This window comes from Manduca sexta, chromosome 15, assembly GCF_014839805.1.
Source record: "Manduca sexta isolate Smith_Timp_Sample1 chromosome 15, JHU_Msex_v1.0, whole genome shotgun sequence".
Taxonomy (NCBI): domain Eukaryota; kingdom Metazoa; phylum Arthropoda; class Insecta; order Lepidoptera; family Sphingidae; genus Manduca; species Manduca sexta.
Genome location: NC_051129.1, coordinates 5,270,663 through 5,286,178, shown reverse-complemented (window position 1 = coordinate 5,286,178; position 15,516 = coordinate 5,270,663). Strand labels below are relative to the sequence as shown.

General features: G+C 33.8%; 1 protein-coding gene across 3 annotated transcripts in view; it reads left to right on the top strand.

Annotated features, from left to right (window-relative positions):
• LOC115439997 (dual specificity protein phosphatase 22) overlaps positions 1–15,516 on the top strand; it is a 49,569-nt gene that overhangs the window by 20,244 nt on the left and 13,809 nt on the right. For all 3 annotated transcript variants that reach the window (XR_003938322.2, XM_030164107.2, XM_030164108.2), the window contains exons 3-4: positions 9,928–10,052; positions 13,507–13,678. Coding sequence is in view for 2 of the 3 variants with exons in the window: in XM_030164107.2 (XP_030019967.1) it covers positions 9,928–10,052; positions 13,507–13,678 (297 nt within the window). In the remaining variant the exon portion in view is untranslated. The remainder of the gene's footprint in view (positions 1–9,927; positions 10,053–13,506; positions 13,679–15,516) is intronic.

Below are 15,516 nucleotides of genomic sequence, written 5' to 3'. Positions count from 1 at the left end.
GGCGCGTTTATTATACTCGACGGAAAGGCGACGACGGTGGGATGGCGTGTTCTGACACATTTACCCATTCCGCTCCCTAACTACATATCCGGCAAGCTTCCGCTGAAAAATTGTTACTCGTGGATGTATCTTGGAAATTAATACAACATAAACTACTTTTATGTGGATGTGTAACCTTTAATATAAGCTAAACGCTTTGTTTGAACACTAATCTCAGGAAGAACTGGTTCTAATTGAAATTTTTTTTAGTGTTGGCTAGCCCATTTATCGAGGCCAGCAGGCCAGCTAGGAGCGGAGCATTAATTAAAAATGTTGCAAAAACGGGGAAAATTTATTCCTTTTGAGAGCTTCCGCTGCGTGCGCTGATTAACTCAAAAACTACCCAACATACTTTGATATTTTTTTTTCCTAATAGGCTACTTTTATCCCAGGAAAATATTAATCCCAGAGAAACTTTGTTACGCAAACGGAGCCGCGTGCAAAATTAGGTATTATGATGACATTTATAGTGTAACTTTATTTTTAAAAATATAGTTTTTGATTTTGTACCGCGGACTAGCTAAGAGTTTTACCAAGATATATTTTAACTCAGATTTTACAGAGACAGAATAACCCTATATTGTAGGTACGAGAAGAAATCATTCAGTGGTGTCATAATCCAAGAAATGAAATAAATTTGTGATTTTAATTTTAACTTGATTTATATCAACACGGACCTTCCACTGCAACTCCCGTTTTTCCTCGCGTGGTCAAAACACCTTATCGCTATCGCCACATGGGGGGTGAATGGAACGGTTATGTTCGTTTCACCGGTCTTACGGCCCAATGTCGGCATTCGGGAGTATAGTATCATCCGAGCAGGCATTGGAGCAAGCCTCCGTCCCTGTATATGCTTATACCGGCATATACAGATAGCTGCGCAGAACTGTCCCTGACCATTGGAACTCCTGAAAGCCCAGATCGGTAGTGGCACACATTTTATGGCACGAGCGGTGAACCTCGGCGAGTCTCATTCTTTTTGTGATTCACTGATTTATGTTACCAAATTAACTACAAATCTTTTTAATAATAATAATATCAGCCCTGTATTATATATTATCGCACTGCTGGGCATTATTATTTATTTTTTATTTATTGAAAGGGATTAGGCCTTAGGCCTTAGGCCATCACGTTGACCTAGTGCGGATTGATAGACTTCACACACCCTGAAAATTACTATAGAGAATTTCTCAGATATCCAGGTTTCCTCACGATGTTTTCCTTCGCCGTTAAAGCTAACGATAATTCACAAAGAATACTTACATAATTTTAGAAACGTCGGAGACATAGGGTTTTGATCTTGCGACCGTTCGTCTCGGTAGTCAGTACAAGTACTCTCAGTACAAAGTCTCGTACATTTTTTTTACGTTATGAAAATGGACAATAACATTCAAAATCTTACTAAGTATCTTACTAATATCTTATCTTACTTTTACTAAAGTTATATATGCGAAAGTTCGTGAAATTATTGGACGTTCGGGTGTTTGTTAGAAGTAAATTCAGAAACGGCAAAATAGATGTAGATGCAATTTGGGACACGGGTAGATTAGGTCCGGTTAGTAGGTCCCGGATTAACGCCATAAGCGCCTTTTGGTCTCAATAATTTTCTTATATGGGGAGTAAATAATATATTTTTCATTTTTGGTTAGTTATTTAGGTGGCGTTTTGAATCGCATAAGGGTTTCAGACTTTTATAGCAGGAAAGACTACCGATACACACGGATGAAACCGCAACCAACACTTGATCTACCTAAACTCATATTTTCACAACTATTAAAAATCATTGAATGCTCCATAATATAACAAGACCATTAGGCTGTATTATGAGAATGCGAGGGATGTTGATAAATATTTATAAGCCGAGTTCCTTTCATGTTGCATGTTTGGTTCGCCCGCTACACATTAATCAATCTCTTCACGCAATCTTGCGCTTCAGAGTCCCTTTGATCATATATCATTCGGTTATAATTATGATCTCTATTGATACCGACTTAATCTAAGTTGTTTTTTAACATTCCGAATGGATCTATGTCGTTAAGTCCAAGGATGCATGAGTTGGTATTTGGCTTTATAACAAGAATTCCTTTTGAATATGGTTACTTCAAGGACATGTTATTCAGGGGAAAGGATATCTTCCCGTCGCTGTGCAACGGTTGAGGAATCGCATAGTATTTTAGTGACCTGCATTTTGTATTTACATTATTTAAGTTATTTTTTTGGTCGGGAATCTCATTGAGGATTGTACGCATCTGTAATGACTGCTAAAAGGTCATTTCCTAAGATATGTTTTAAGCGAGGAGGGACACAACATTTCATTTACATATTTTTCTTGGGTTTACCAGCAGACGTTGAAAATTAATAAAAGAAACACATAATCCTCAACGATGAGTTAGAATTTAATAAAATGTTTTACAAGCAATATTGCTAGAAATGAGAACATTGTCGGTAAAAATATTGTAAGCGTTAAACCGCCTTACAACATAGATATAAGGTTAAAATTGCTTTGCTGTGCAAAGCAATTCCTAGTGTTTCCTAAGTTCTTTTAAAAATAAATATACTGTTTAAAATTAATAACGCAGTTGCGTGAAATGGTGCGGAGATAAGCTTTATTTAAAAGAATAAACAGCCGTACCGAGTTTTAAATTAATTTAGACATTTTAATATTTCGCTGTTCATACTTTGTTAATGGACTGTTAAAAATATTCACTCAAAATAAAGATATTAAATGAACAAAAGAAAAAATTGAAATATCAAAAGGATAAAGTAAACGGGATAAAGGTGAAAATTAACTGGATCCCATCATTTCGGTCAGCGGCAGTGGAACGCCATCCATGAATATTCAATACGTCGGCGTATGGACGCCACTTGACGCTACAATATGCAAAGTCGTTTTCACGTGCTGTTCACTCCACGGCCGCACCGCATGGTCAGGGAAAAAAGGTTTTTAATGTTTTTTAATAACCTATGAGATTTGGGGTTTTACAGCTTTAAAATAATTTATACGCAACTGATATTCTCTAACTTCTAATAATAAAGAATTTGCATACAGTGGGGAAAACTGGAAATACATACTACATTGTAGTACATACATAAATTGTGGAGTGAGTACAAATTAATAATATCCGGACATATAATATTTTTATAAGTCCGTCAAAAATGTTTGCTTAAAATTTTATTTATCAGTATGGTTCAATCATAACCAAGAAAAAAAATACTTACCTATTATTCATTCTCACGATGGAGATCCAATTGTTATTTATGACCTTGATTCATGACTGAAATGCAAATTGGTAGTTATTTTATACGAAGAAAGAGGTATCTCTTTAGTGTGTCAAGGGCGCCGGGCACGTCCGGGTCAGGAATGTTTCACACAAACCGACATCTTTCAATAACAAAGCGTTAGTGTCAAGTGGTAATATAGATGTTTTGGTACCCATTAAGTAGATAACATACATAGATTATTATATCTCTACTAATATAATAAAGTCGAAGAGTTTGTTTGTTTGAACGGGCTGATATCAGAAACTATTATAAAGATTTTGAAAAAAAATCTCTAATAGAAAGCTACATTCAAAGCTACTTTATAATAGAAAGCTCCTGAGTTCTATAGGCTAATTTTTAATCCGGGAAAATATATAACGGGACTTTTATCCCGGAAAACTCTTTCATGCGGGCGAAGCTGCCAGCAAAAACTAGTAGAGAATGTAATAGTTTTAGGCGCCTGCCTACCCCTTTGGAGATAAAAGGCCTAGGCGTGTGTGCGTGTATTTCGCAGTTCGATTAATTTTTCGAAAGGTCGAACGGTTTGTTGATTACATTTTCAATTTCAGGTAAAAAGCTTTTTAGAAAGTAATTTAACCTATTTTATCGAGTAAAAGAACTTCTACGTTACCTGAAAGAGGTAGGTAGTTGAAAAATAAGAACGCGTTTATATGGCAAGCGTTAGACGTGCATTAACAATATATTTTGTATATCAAACGCGCGCTAAGTGCGCGTCAGCACGTGACCACGCCGATTAAATTATATAGATTTTAACGCGCGTGTAACGCTTGTCATCTGAATGGGGTCTTAGTTTTTAGTTATTTCCATTTTCATAAATTTGTTTTTATAATTTGAAAGTTGAGTTTGTGCCACTTCAAAGAATATAATTTATTCTTTATTAAAGTTGTAAGAGAAAATTCAAATGAACTAATTTAAATGTTGCTGTTGTTAAGGCACTTCTGTGTGGGACCACCTCTTGAAGATTGACACGGTCTGAAAAACAAATGCTTCTAAATGCAAAGTACAGCGAATTATGCAATATGCATATTTATAAATGATGTTAAGGAAAGAGGTTTAGTTTTGCATAATCAAGAATTATATCAATAACGTTTTGTTTGCACTCTCGTATTAAAATTATTGTGCACAATATGATATTAGGTCAGTAAATACAATGTTAGTTGCACGTATTGGATTTACGATGTTTAACGTCCTGTAGGGTTTAATTACGGACAAACTGACGTTATTATTAAGCAGATAAGTACTTATTAAATTCTATTACGCCAAAACACGTTCCGAATCTGCCTCGGCAGTCGGCACCAACAAATGCATTATATTATGAAATTGAAACGTTGCATCGTCGCACTTGTGTTCATATAAGTTCCTATATGAGAGATTGGATTTTAATAACTTGTTTATTTTAAAAACCGCAAAGTGATGCTTCGAAAATGTCAAATGGTAATACTTGTAATGGTTCATAATGTCATGAACCCCAAAAAATAATCAATTTTATACTTTTAGTCCCTATTCAAGAAGACTAATTAATATAGGTACTGCCATGCTAAGCCGAAAGCGGTATCTCAAAAAAAAATATATAATCTCGATTTTTATGTCGTCAGACAGCTTAAAGAAATACCTATTCAATGAACTTACCTAAATAACGGTATCTTGTTTAGAACTTGTTAAAAAAAAAACTTAAAAGAGTTTCTCTATCTCAGTTTTACATACAAAACTATAAAACTATATTTACAAAACTTCGATTATCTCGAAATAAGGTTTCCCTAACATAGCGATTTTGCGCTAAGCACGGCAGTATAGCGTGACATTAACTTTAAAACGCGCTTATGACAGCCGCACCACTATTTTAACACGATGGTTATCTATTGAAATATTTCATGTCTATACAACTTTAGGTATCGTGTGTGTTACAATAAATTCAAAATATAAAAGGCAGACGGCAGACAGACCATAAATCTCCTTAAAACGCGAGTTTTCTGTTTTTCTAGACGAGGCTTGACATTAAATAAATTGCGTTTAAAGCATTCTTTTTCGTCGGCTAGTGGGTTTTGGGAACATAATTTTTTATTTTAGTAAATGAAGTAGGTCAGTTTGTTTGCCACTAAATACAAAACCCTTTAGCATTACGTTCCGAGTCGCGTTATTCGTACAGTATATAGAAGCTATTCGCTGAGAAAATGTCGTTTCTGCTGAAGACAGTATCGTGAAGCGCGAGTTTATCTCGTTTCGCTATCTCTTAATGTCCGGAGCTGCGGACGGCCGGAACTTTATTTAGCTGAGTTTTATATTAAACCGCCTACACCCAACCGGCATGCGTTCAGTTTTCACTCTTTTCTTTTTGTTTGGTGTAATTTGAGTATTTGGTTTTTTTTTTTATATAAGATACGTTATGCCCGCGGCTCCGCCCGCGTGATGACGTTTTCCGCGATAAATATTTTCCCGGGATAAAAAGTAGCCTATACCACTCAGAAGTAATGTAGCATCCTTCTAGTGAAAGTATTTTTTTAAATCGGTAGGTAGTAGTTCCAGATATTAGCCCCTACAAAAAAACAAAGATACAAACTTTTCCTCTTTATCGTAGTATAGATTAAGAATAACCCATGGTTCCGCCCAAAAGTAACCATTGTCGGCAATGATTTATTAAGTAGAAAGATTGTTGCTCGGAATAATAGTCTTACCATGTATATTTTCGGGATAATAAAATTCGTCATGGTGATCATGGTCTATGTGTATTCCGAATTAAATCTACATCCATTCAAGAGTTGCGTTTAGTTGCTACTAAAACTAAACATCTTAACAAATTCTCATTTTTATAATATTCAATAAGATTTGTTTAGACAATTTATCTACGCATTTGCACGGCGATTATATATGGGTATAATTGATATAACATTAGTTTTTATAACCTGTATTGAGCCAAGGACGCTCTACAAACAGGCTACAACAGACTGCAATAGGACACTGAACAGGTCAGGACCTGTCATTGCGACCAAGCATTGTTGCTCAAGTGGGGTAAAGTGCAGAACGGCTTTTCTTTGTCGTCAATATGCGTGTGCTATAGTTGTCAAACAAGAATATAAAACACAATAGAAAGGGTAATCTTTAGAATGCATTGAAATGCTTTTATGATGTATTATTGCCTGGAAGTATGCATCTACAAACTAAGGAGCTATTATATACATAAATAATATTGATTTACAATTCAGCCATGATTAACTATAATTATATCAGTTACGTAGGTTTGTTGATTAAAGGCAGTCATCGCAATTCTTGTGAATAAACGCAATAGTCAACAAAAAGCTTCTAATTAGTATTCTAAGATCCAAATAAGTCCAAAAACATTTTTAGATGTAATTTCGCGATATAAAAAAACTAGTTGTTGCCTGGAGCTTCTTGCGTGTGAAAATGTTCTTCCGGGATATGTGGATATGTAGCGTATAGCACTCAAAAGTTATCTAGCTTCCTATTGGTAAAAATCCAAATCAGTTAAGTACTTAATTCCGAAAATCAGCGCGTTCAAAGAAACTCATCAGCTTTATATATTGGTATAGATATAAATAAATAAATAACCGTAACTATCCCGGGGGTTAACGTCATTAATCAATTATTAATCTGATGCAAAAAAGTGAAATTTAAATAAATTTTTACCCTAAGTCAATTCATGCTTAAGATTCGATAAATAAATAATACTTTAACTTAAATGTATATCCCCTAATCTGTATTTAACTTGAATGTTATTAAGGAATTCATGTAAATTTGATCTTTGAGGTTGTTTAGCGGTTAACCTCTGGAATAAGTTATTCAATTCTAACAAATAAATTTGGTTGTTACACAAAATCATGCACAAATTAGATGTGGTAAATATTTGTAATAAAATTGTGTGTTATTTTATTTTTATCATTGTTAGTATTATTTATATAAGTCATTATGAAAAAACGTAAGTGCGATTTATGAATGCAATCTATTTTGGATCTAATTTTTACAAAGTTTGTTTGATGTGAATTACGAACTGTAAAATATCTACTAGTTTATTCAATAAAATGAACTAGTAGATATTAGCTGTATTTTTTTAAAGGTCGTTGTTAAAAAAGTGTGCTTTAGAACACTCAAGGATAATGTAAATTCCAAAATAAATAAACAAACGAATAAAACTTTTATGCAAGTATCTTTAAAATGAGGTCATTTGTGTCAGAGTACAACAAAACGAACAAACTTAGGAGGAAGCTTAATCTTTTCACATAGTACGGATATGAATAAAAAATCAACTCATTTCAACAATAGATTTTTCGCATATAAAGTCTGAAATTACTTTTAAAACATTCCAATATCACTTTCCACTTAACACGGCATCTCTAACTAACTCTACCTTACCGACAGTGAAAAACGGAACACATTCGATACAATTTGTCCGCAAGAGCAGTGAGTGGCATCAAGTTAATAGTTACCTGAAGTGTTGTTTGTTAGTTTCGCGGCGGGGATTAAACTTTACGCTATCTATCTCTTGTAGATAGTACCTAGATAGTGTGACTGAACAGTTAAAAGTATGCACACTATCTCTACTTCTGCCAGGAAGTGTGATTAGTTTCTTAGTGACAAATTGGTGCTCGTCAAGAGCGGGCTGACTCATCTGGTAGTCTTACAAAAATCTATAAGTTAACGATTTTACAAATTTAATCTATAAGTTAATATACTTATATTTGTTTCAATCTGCGCCAATGCAAGAGATTTTGAAACACCCTTTACATTAGCAAGGGCACTGCGCGTGATTATTGCCAGTTTTATCTCCTATCAACTGACGGTTCACATATTTCATTGTTTTCCTGTAAAATTTTAGGGATATATCATATGTGGTGTTGTTACACGGAGTTAAAACATAGTGGCCCACATAAGTGTCTCGCGGTCCGGGATCAGCCTGTGTATATTCGGTTCCAACAGGCCGGCATAATTGTGTCAACTGTCGAGGGGTAATCATCTCTGGTCAGTCGACATTCCATTGGACCCCACTCCACTTATCATTAAGTGTAGTGGGTCACTTTGCTATGTCCTTATAAAAAAAAATGTATTAAATCGATTTGATAAAGGTCCATTCCACATTTAATAGGTGTAGGTACTATATGGGCATACTATAGGGGAAAGTGGGGCGACACCGGATAGTTAAGAAAAGAACAAAAAAATGTTAGTTAAAACATTATATATTTAAAAAATCAGCATCACTTATCGTAGTACATACATAAGACATACCTTTGGCGCAAAAATATCAGCGATCAATTATAATTATAAGAAGTAGGACTGGTTTTAACAAAAAAACATATTTCCGGATTCACCCCATACCTATGGGTAAAACCGGATACGCATATTTTATCAACGAAGTGAATATGTATACTACAAAATATCAAAATATATTAATTATTCCCGATATTTGCATATAAAAATAATATCTCTGGTGCAGAAGATCCAATACAACCTTCATGAGGCACTCCACACTCTACTTCAGGCATGCCGTGCCACGTACCATACATCAGTGGACGAGGCTTGTCTGTATTTTTCCTAACAAATTAAAATTTTTGTATCCTCTTGACTATTTTCTTTATTTGATTTCTTACCAATAACCCTAGTCTTTGCCTTTCTTTTCAACCTTTTTTTCTTCTTTGCCGTTTTTTTACCAACTTGTAGCTTATACATTTTGATATCAGAACTTTTACTAGAAGGACACTTTCGGAATACTTCGTCTATAAATTTTCCTGATTTGATTTTTTTAATTTAAAAATCAAATCTGGAAAAATTTCAAAGTCTTGGGTACATAATAAACAAGCGCTGCCAAAAGATATCCATTCTGTCTTCTAAAACGGAATTAATTGCCAAAAGCATGTCAGCCTATTTGCTTTTTTGACGTAGGTCCGTGACATATTTAGGAACTGTCAAAAAATAAGAAAAGATTAATAGGTACAAAACACTAAAAATATATAATTAAACTAAATACTCAAAACATAAATCGAAACATCGATCACTGGGGTGAAACCGGATATCCGATACAACCCCGTCCGACTTCACCCCACATGTACCATAATTGAAATAATATTCACCAACACTTTTTTTTTAACTCAGGAAAACACTTCATATAGTTTTTATGGACTAAATATCCATGATATTATAATAAAAATACAACATTGTATTTACTTATAACCAAAACCAATAAGAATATGTCAAACATTAGAAAATAATAGATCACTTACCTGTATTTTCATTTTTTTCGTATAAACGGGCGCGATGAGAGTCTTTCCTAGACACCATTTGTAACCACACTAAGCGAGCGTTTATGAGTGTCGGTCGGAGGTTTAGAACGCGACAGTAATATGCCTACTATGAAAATTGCCACTATCCACTTTTACCCCCTATCCGGTTTCCCCCCACTTTCCCCTACTTCAAGACCATTTCAATTTGCAAATTAATTTATCCTTCAATCCAATTATGAGCCGACTGAAGATAAAATTATTATAAAGAAATATTTATACTTACCAGATATTTTTTCTATTTATATTTTATTGTATTTCAAGACATAAGTGCCTCTAATTGAAATAGCATTAATTGAATAATTTATTTTTTTGTTCGCAGGACAAACACTACCTATGTATAATGGCGTCAGATTCTCCAGATCAGAACCTGACGCAATACTTTAGTTTATGCAACGATTTCATACATGCAGCGCGACTCAGGGACGGAAATGTTCTCATACATTGGTGAGTATGAGCAGCCAAGGTTGAATAAGGAACAGTAGGGAAATGTGCTTCGATCACATCTATCTTTAGGGATGCGTAGTGGATGTAACCTTTGATTATTTTAGGTTTTTATTCTACTAAAGAATGAGACCTGTTTGTCCCTTGCTTGATTGTCATGACACTGTTATGGCATAATTGCCTATAAAGAGTTAAAATATTTCTCGAAGCATTGAATTAAAAATCTTTACATATTGAGTGAGGATGTTGAATGTTATTTAATGCCTAGTGATTTCGCTGACTAATATCTTTAAAACAAAACTGCTTGTTCAATGCAGCATGACTGAAGGGATAAATCGGTGCTAGGTACTTAAAGTTTAGGCGGACTCGCGCCTAATGCCAATTAGACATGTATTTTCTTTAATGCTATAAGCCAGTATAACGCTAAATTACTTAATAATAATAATAATAAAAATAAATAAATATATTCTTTGTGGTTTAAACAAACAATAGTAAAACCCATAGATATGGTAAAAAATATAACTAATAAGTATTATCAGTCTTAGTAATAATACATCAGAAATTAGAAAATGATTGATTTGCTGCATGTATTTCCATGTGAAGTAATAAAGCCCACTAGGTTTAGTTAATTGATTTTTGTCAGCAATTCGAGTATTCGGTCAAATCTGTAATTAAGATTTCGTACTAATGGCTCATTTACATATTTCTGTATAAAATGGTAAGGCATGATTTACATTTTATTGTAATTATGCTGCTCCAGAATCCATACGAGTTATGTGTAACATATTTGTATAAGATTTGCTTAGAATAAATAAGACTACGAAAGTTGTCACCAAAAGGAAAGTGATAAGTGCTTATTTTTATTTACGACACTTATTTACGGTCAGTAACGAATGAATCTAATATATTTATATTCCTCTTTGTTGAAAGGTGTCTCTATAAATAATTAATAAACAAATGGGACATTTTACTGAGGGATGATCTGAGGGAAAGTTTACAGCTGCAAATATTTTAATATTAAAAGAACTTTTTAGGCGCATAATGTTCAATGATTATGTATCTAAACTCGAAATTGTTTTCGAAGTTTAAGCGATCTACTTACTATTGAATAAGCAAAGGAAGTTATTTACATACAGACCTAACGTTATCGAGGATTACCATAAACTTATTTTCTCTGTCTTACACAATGGAAAGTTATGTCTTGCATTTTAAATCCTGACCTGAAAATTTGTATTAAATGTTTTAATTTTATAAAAAAATTATAAAAATTAATTACTTGCTATTCAGGTATCACAATTTGTTTAATTGTGCCGCAAAGGCAAAACGTTTGTAAGCACTGTTACATTCTATGCCAATGCTTAGGTTCTAGCTTTTGAATTTACTGGGAATTATGAGAGTTAACATTTGGTGCTCCACGAGAGCAGTGAAGTGTAGTATCGTGTTATAATTCAAACTTAGTTTTCAAACGCAGATTTCAAAGCTAAGTTTGGATTTTGACAACGTAAACATAAGCATTGCGCTTATCGTGTTTTTTATCGAGTTAAATGTTTTTATAAAAATGGTATTCATATTATAAGCTATTCATTGCATAATGTTTAGTAGGTATATAGATACAATGTTTATTGTATTATATTGTCTGTTGAGCCATTATTCGAAACATCTGCATTGCATTAAGTACATAGGTACGTCATAACTTATAATGGAAGTTCGTATTTCGTGTTTAAATAACGTTATTTGATCCAAACAAAACAACAATTACGTGTGTATCGGTTTTTGTCGTCTCTTTTAATGTAAATGTAATTACGCTAATTGAAATATTCGGCTAAAGCCGAACAAATAAAACCGTTAGGGCGTTTGGCAGCATTCAAAATTAATTGTTAATTACATTTTCATTAAGTTGATTGTTCAAACCAGCCTATCATTTATTAACGACAGAACGCTTTAATGTTTTACACTGATATTGTTTTTATTGGAAAATTGAACGGCAATTTTGATAATACAATGTGTTAATAAGTATCGAATTCTATAAAATCTAGAGTAAGAACCAATGTATGGACAAAATACTTATTCACAATATATTATGTAGGTGTCACATAGATCATATCGAATAAAAAAAGTGTGTATGCGAATCTGTATATTCGGATCATATTGATGTCGAGCAGAGGGCGGGTCGTAAAATGTTAGCCAAATCGTATCTCCAACATACGTGAGAAAATGTGTCGCGTAGACCTCATATTGCAGTTTGACGATGTAGACAGGTTTCCTTTCAGCTGTCCAATTGGAACTTGTACGTCTATGTTCATGTGCCTATTTATTGTCTTTGAAACCTATCTTCCCTATATCTAAAACAAAGTAATAATAATATCTTTATAAGTAATATATATAATTCGCCTGTCTGTCTACGAGATTTTCATCAAAACTATAGTTCAACCAATGCATATGAATATTATTTGGCCATTTTATTATCGTTACTGTTACTGGAGCACTCTAATTAATATCGGATACATATATCTGGAACATCAGAGCTCGCTGTCGGGTGATACATCATTTCATATGAAACCATGTGAAAAAATGCGTCATTACAAGCAACGAATAATAAAAATAAGAAATGTAATAAAAATATTTATCTCCAAGTAGCGCTTAATTACAGCGACCTTCTAAAGCATGAATAACGTGCTTAGCAAGCGAATCCGAGTTGAAACTGTACGGTCGCGGCGCGCGCCGTCTGTAGGGCCACTTAGCTGATGTGTTCCCCAGATTATTTGATGCTTATGTCACCTCACTCGGTCAAGTGTCAATCACAGCTTTCTGCTCCGTTTCACAGACGGAAAAATGATTGAAATCATTTATTTGTAAAGGAAAATTCAATTGGACCTTTTTGAAAGGTTTCGTGCCACCACTGAAAATGGCTCTTTGTTCTTTTGAACCGAATAGCGATAAGCAATAATGTTCGATTAATCGTCGAACCTAAATTCCGGACGTTTCCTTACGTTTTTTAGTTGAATGGGGAAAGTCTGTTCATTGAAAATTGAGCAACAAATATTTGAGATAGTAATAAAAACTGATGATTTTTAAATATGGAAACGAATATTATAATATTCAATTAATAAGTGTCTGCCACGCTTTAGTAGCAATGGCTTAGCATTATTTTTTATATTTATAACAAAGTCAAGCTCATTTACGACTTGGTTTACATTTGACTTTTACTTGGAACTGGTACGTATGTACAATGGCGACGTCGACCTTAAACGTTTTTTCGCAATTGAATCCATTCAGTTGCAAGAATGAGTACAATCTACCGAGGGCAACGCCGCACACAGTTCGAGTTCAATTGTTGCCGAGGCCTGAATATCTAAAAAGGCTGTAGATGTAATCATGTCAAAATGCGGAACAGTTCCAACAAGTTTTCCGAATAGGGTCAGCTTAACGTCTTTTTTAACGTATTTTTTGTCTACAGTTTGGCAGGCATGTCACGCAGCGTGACCGTCGCTGTGGCATACATCATGTCAGTGACACCCCTGACGTGGCGAGAGGCACTGAAAGTGGTGAGAGCGGGTAGAGCTGTTGCCAACCCTAACCTAGGCTTCCAAAGACAACTTCAAGACTTCGAAACTTACAAACTTGTTGAGGTATATTAGTGTATTTTGTTTTAATTTGTAACTAATATTGATGAAATGTCTTTACCTTTTTCGATATAAAGTATAACCATGCAAATCAGTATTAGATCTTTATTCATGACGATGGAAATCGCCCATTGTTAATACATAAATTTCTGTTTTCCGATAGGAACCTTATGTATTCTCAGCATTTGCGACACCAAAATTAGTCGTTGAACATAATTATTATTTAAAAATTAAGTAGGCCTACGGGTATTTATGTTAATAGAAACTTCGCGTGTTTTGTCGCCTGGCGTGCCAGTATGCTTTACAAATTTACCTTTCATAATTTTCTAGGACATCATTTTCGTATAATATAAATTCCTATATAAAGATACATCGTGAACGTTAAAGATGCGGTAGCTTAATATTATACATATAAAAAAATATGTTTCAATTAAAGTAATATGCTCTAATATTAACCAAAATAATTAACTCTTCATTGCTACATCCTGTTTTATCGGTGAATTCAATTTTAAATCAATAAACCTAGTGACAAGTTAATAGGTAATTATTTTCCGTGGCAGCTATTTAAACCAATAGGATCCTTGTCCACATACATGGGCGTCGGCAAGATTAGGTTTAGGGAGATGCATACCTACATTATACTACGTGATATAATTAAGTTTTATTTTTTAAATTTAATTTATTTTTCATTTTAAATTCTAAACACGCGGTTCTTGCAAATACTTTACTTATCATAAAAAAGCCTCTATGATCGATAGTTCCCATTGTAGCATATTTATTCAGTGTTTTATATTTTTTGTGATTTGTTTCTGGGCAGGGAGTTGCACGTGCATCTGCTTGCACCTCCTCCCGGCGCTCATGTCCACATATAACATTTATGCAGTCGGATATGCATAGTTTAATTAAAATGTCATAATAAATACGTTCGTGTCAAGTGAGTAAACGATCTAATCTCGTGAAACACTCAGCGGATTTATATTGCTATTTTCACTCCTTGTTATTGTTACGTGCCTGATTGGATCACGCCATTTGTGTTTATTTAATCACTGGATTAATGTTTATTGTGCAATTAATTCTGATTAAATGAATTGAGTTTGGGAATATTGGAGTTAAGTGAGAAAGGGACAATTAAATTGGGTTATGTTACTTTGATTGTAAAACAAATATGTATAATGTATTTCTGTAGCATATCGCTATTCACGAAAATGATAACAATAATATGTTAAATGAAAGAGATCATTCGCTTAACGTCAAAATAATTTATATATGAATTCGTTAGAACTAAGAAGATATACTTCCTGAAATTAATAAAGACATTGAATAAATATCTCGGAACACTGTTCCACTTTGTGTCTCTGACGGGGTATGGGTACAAAGCTGGTTGTAGAAGGTAACGTTTATTTATTGTGAATACTGAATGCCCACAAATGCAACGACAATAGAAATAAAATGTGCGGGGTAAAATTCTTAATGGCGGATTTTCTTTTCTGTAATGTGTGTATGTATTCACTGTCTATATAATGCAGTTTAATTATTTCCTTTTATCGGTATTCAGTATTACTACGTAGCAATTGTACAAGTAGGTTATATGGTGAAGACATTGTAGGATTTTTTTATTATACACTTTCAAGTATAACTTGTATGCTGGAGTCGATACTAATACAAATCTTTGTACTTAATATAAGTCTAGCATCTACCCTCTAAAAGCCGGGACCCTCGGCAAAGGCAAATTGTCATCCGTCCCGACGTTATGGTGCGTGACGTAACATATTACGGCAATTTTTATACCAAAAAAATTATACGAATCCAGTGTTTCTATTATTTCGGAAAAGTATTTTACCCTT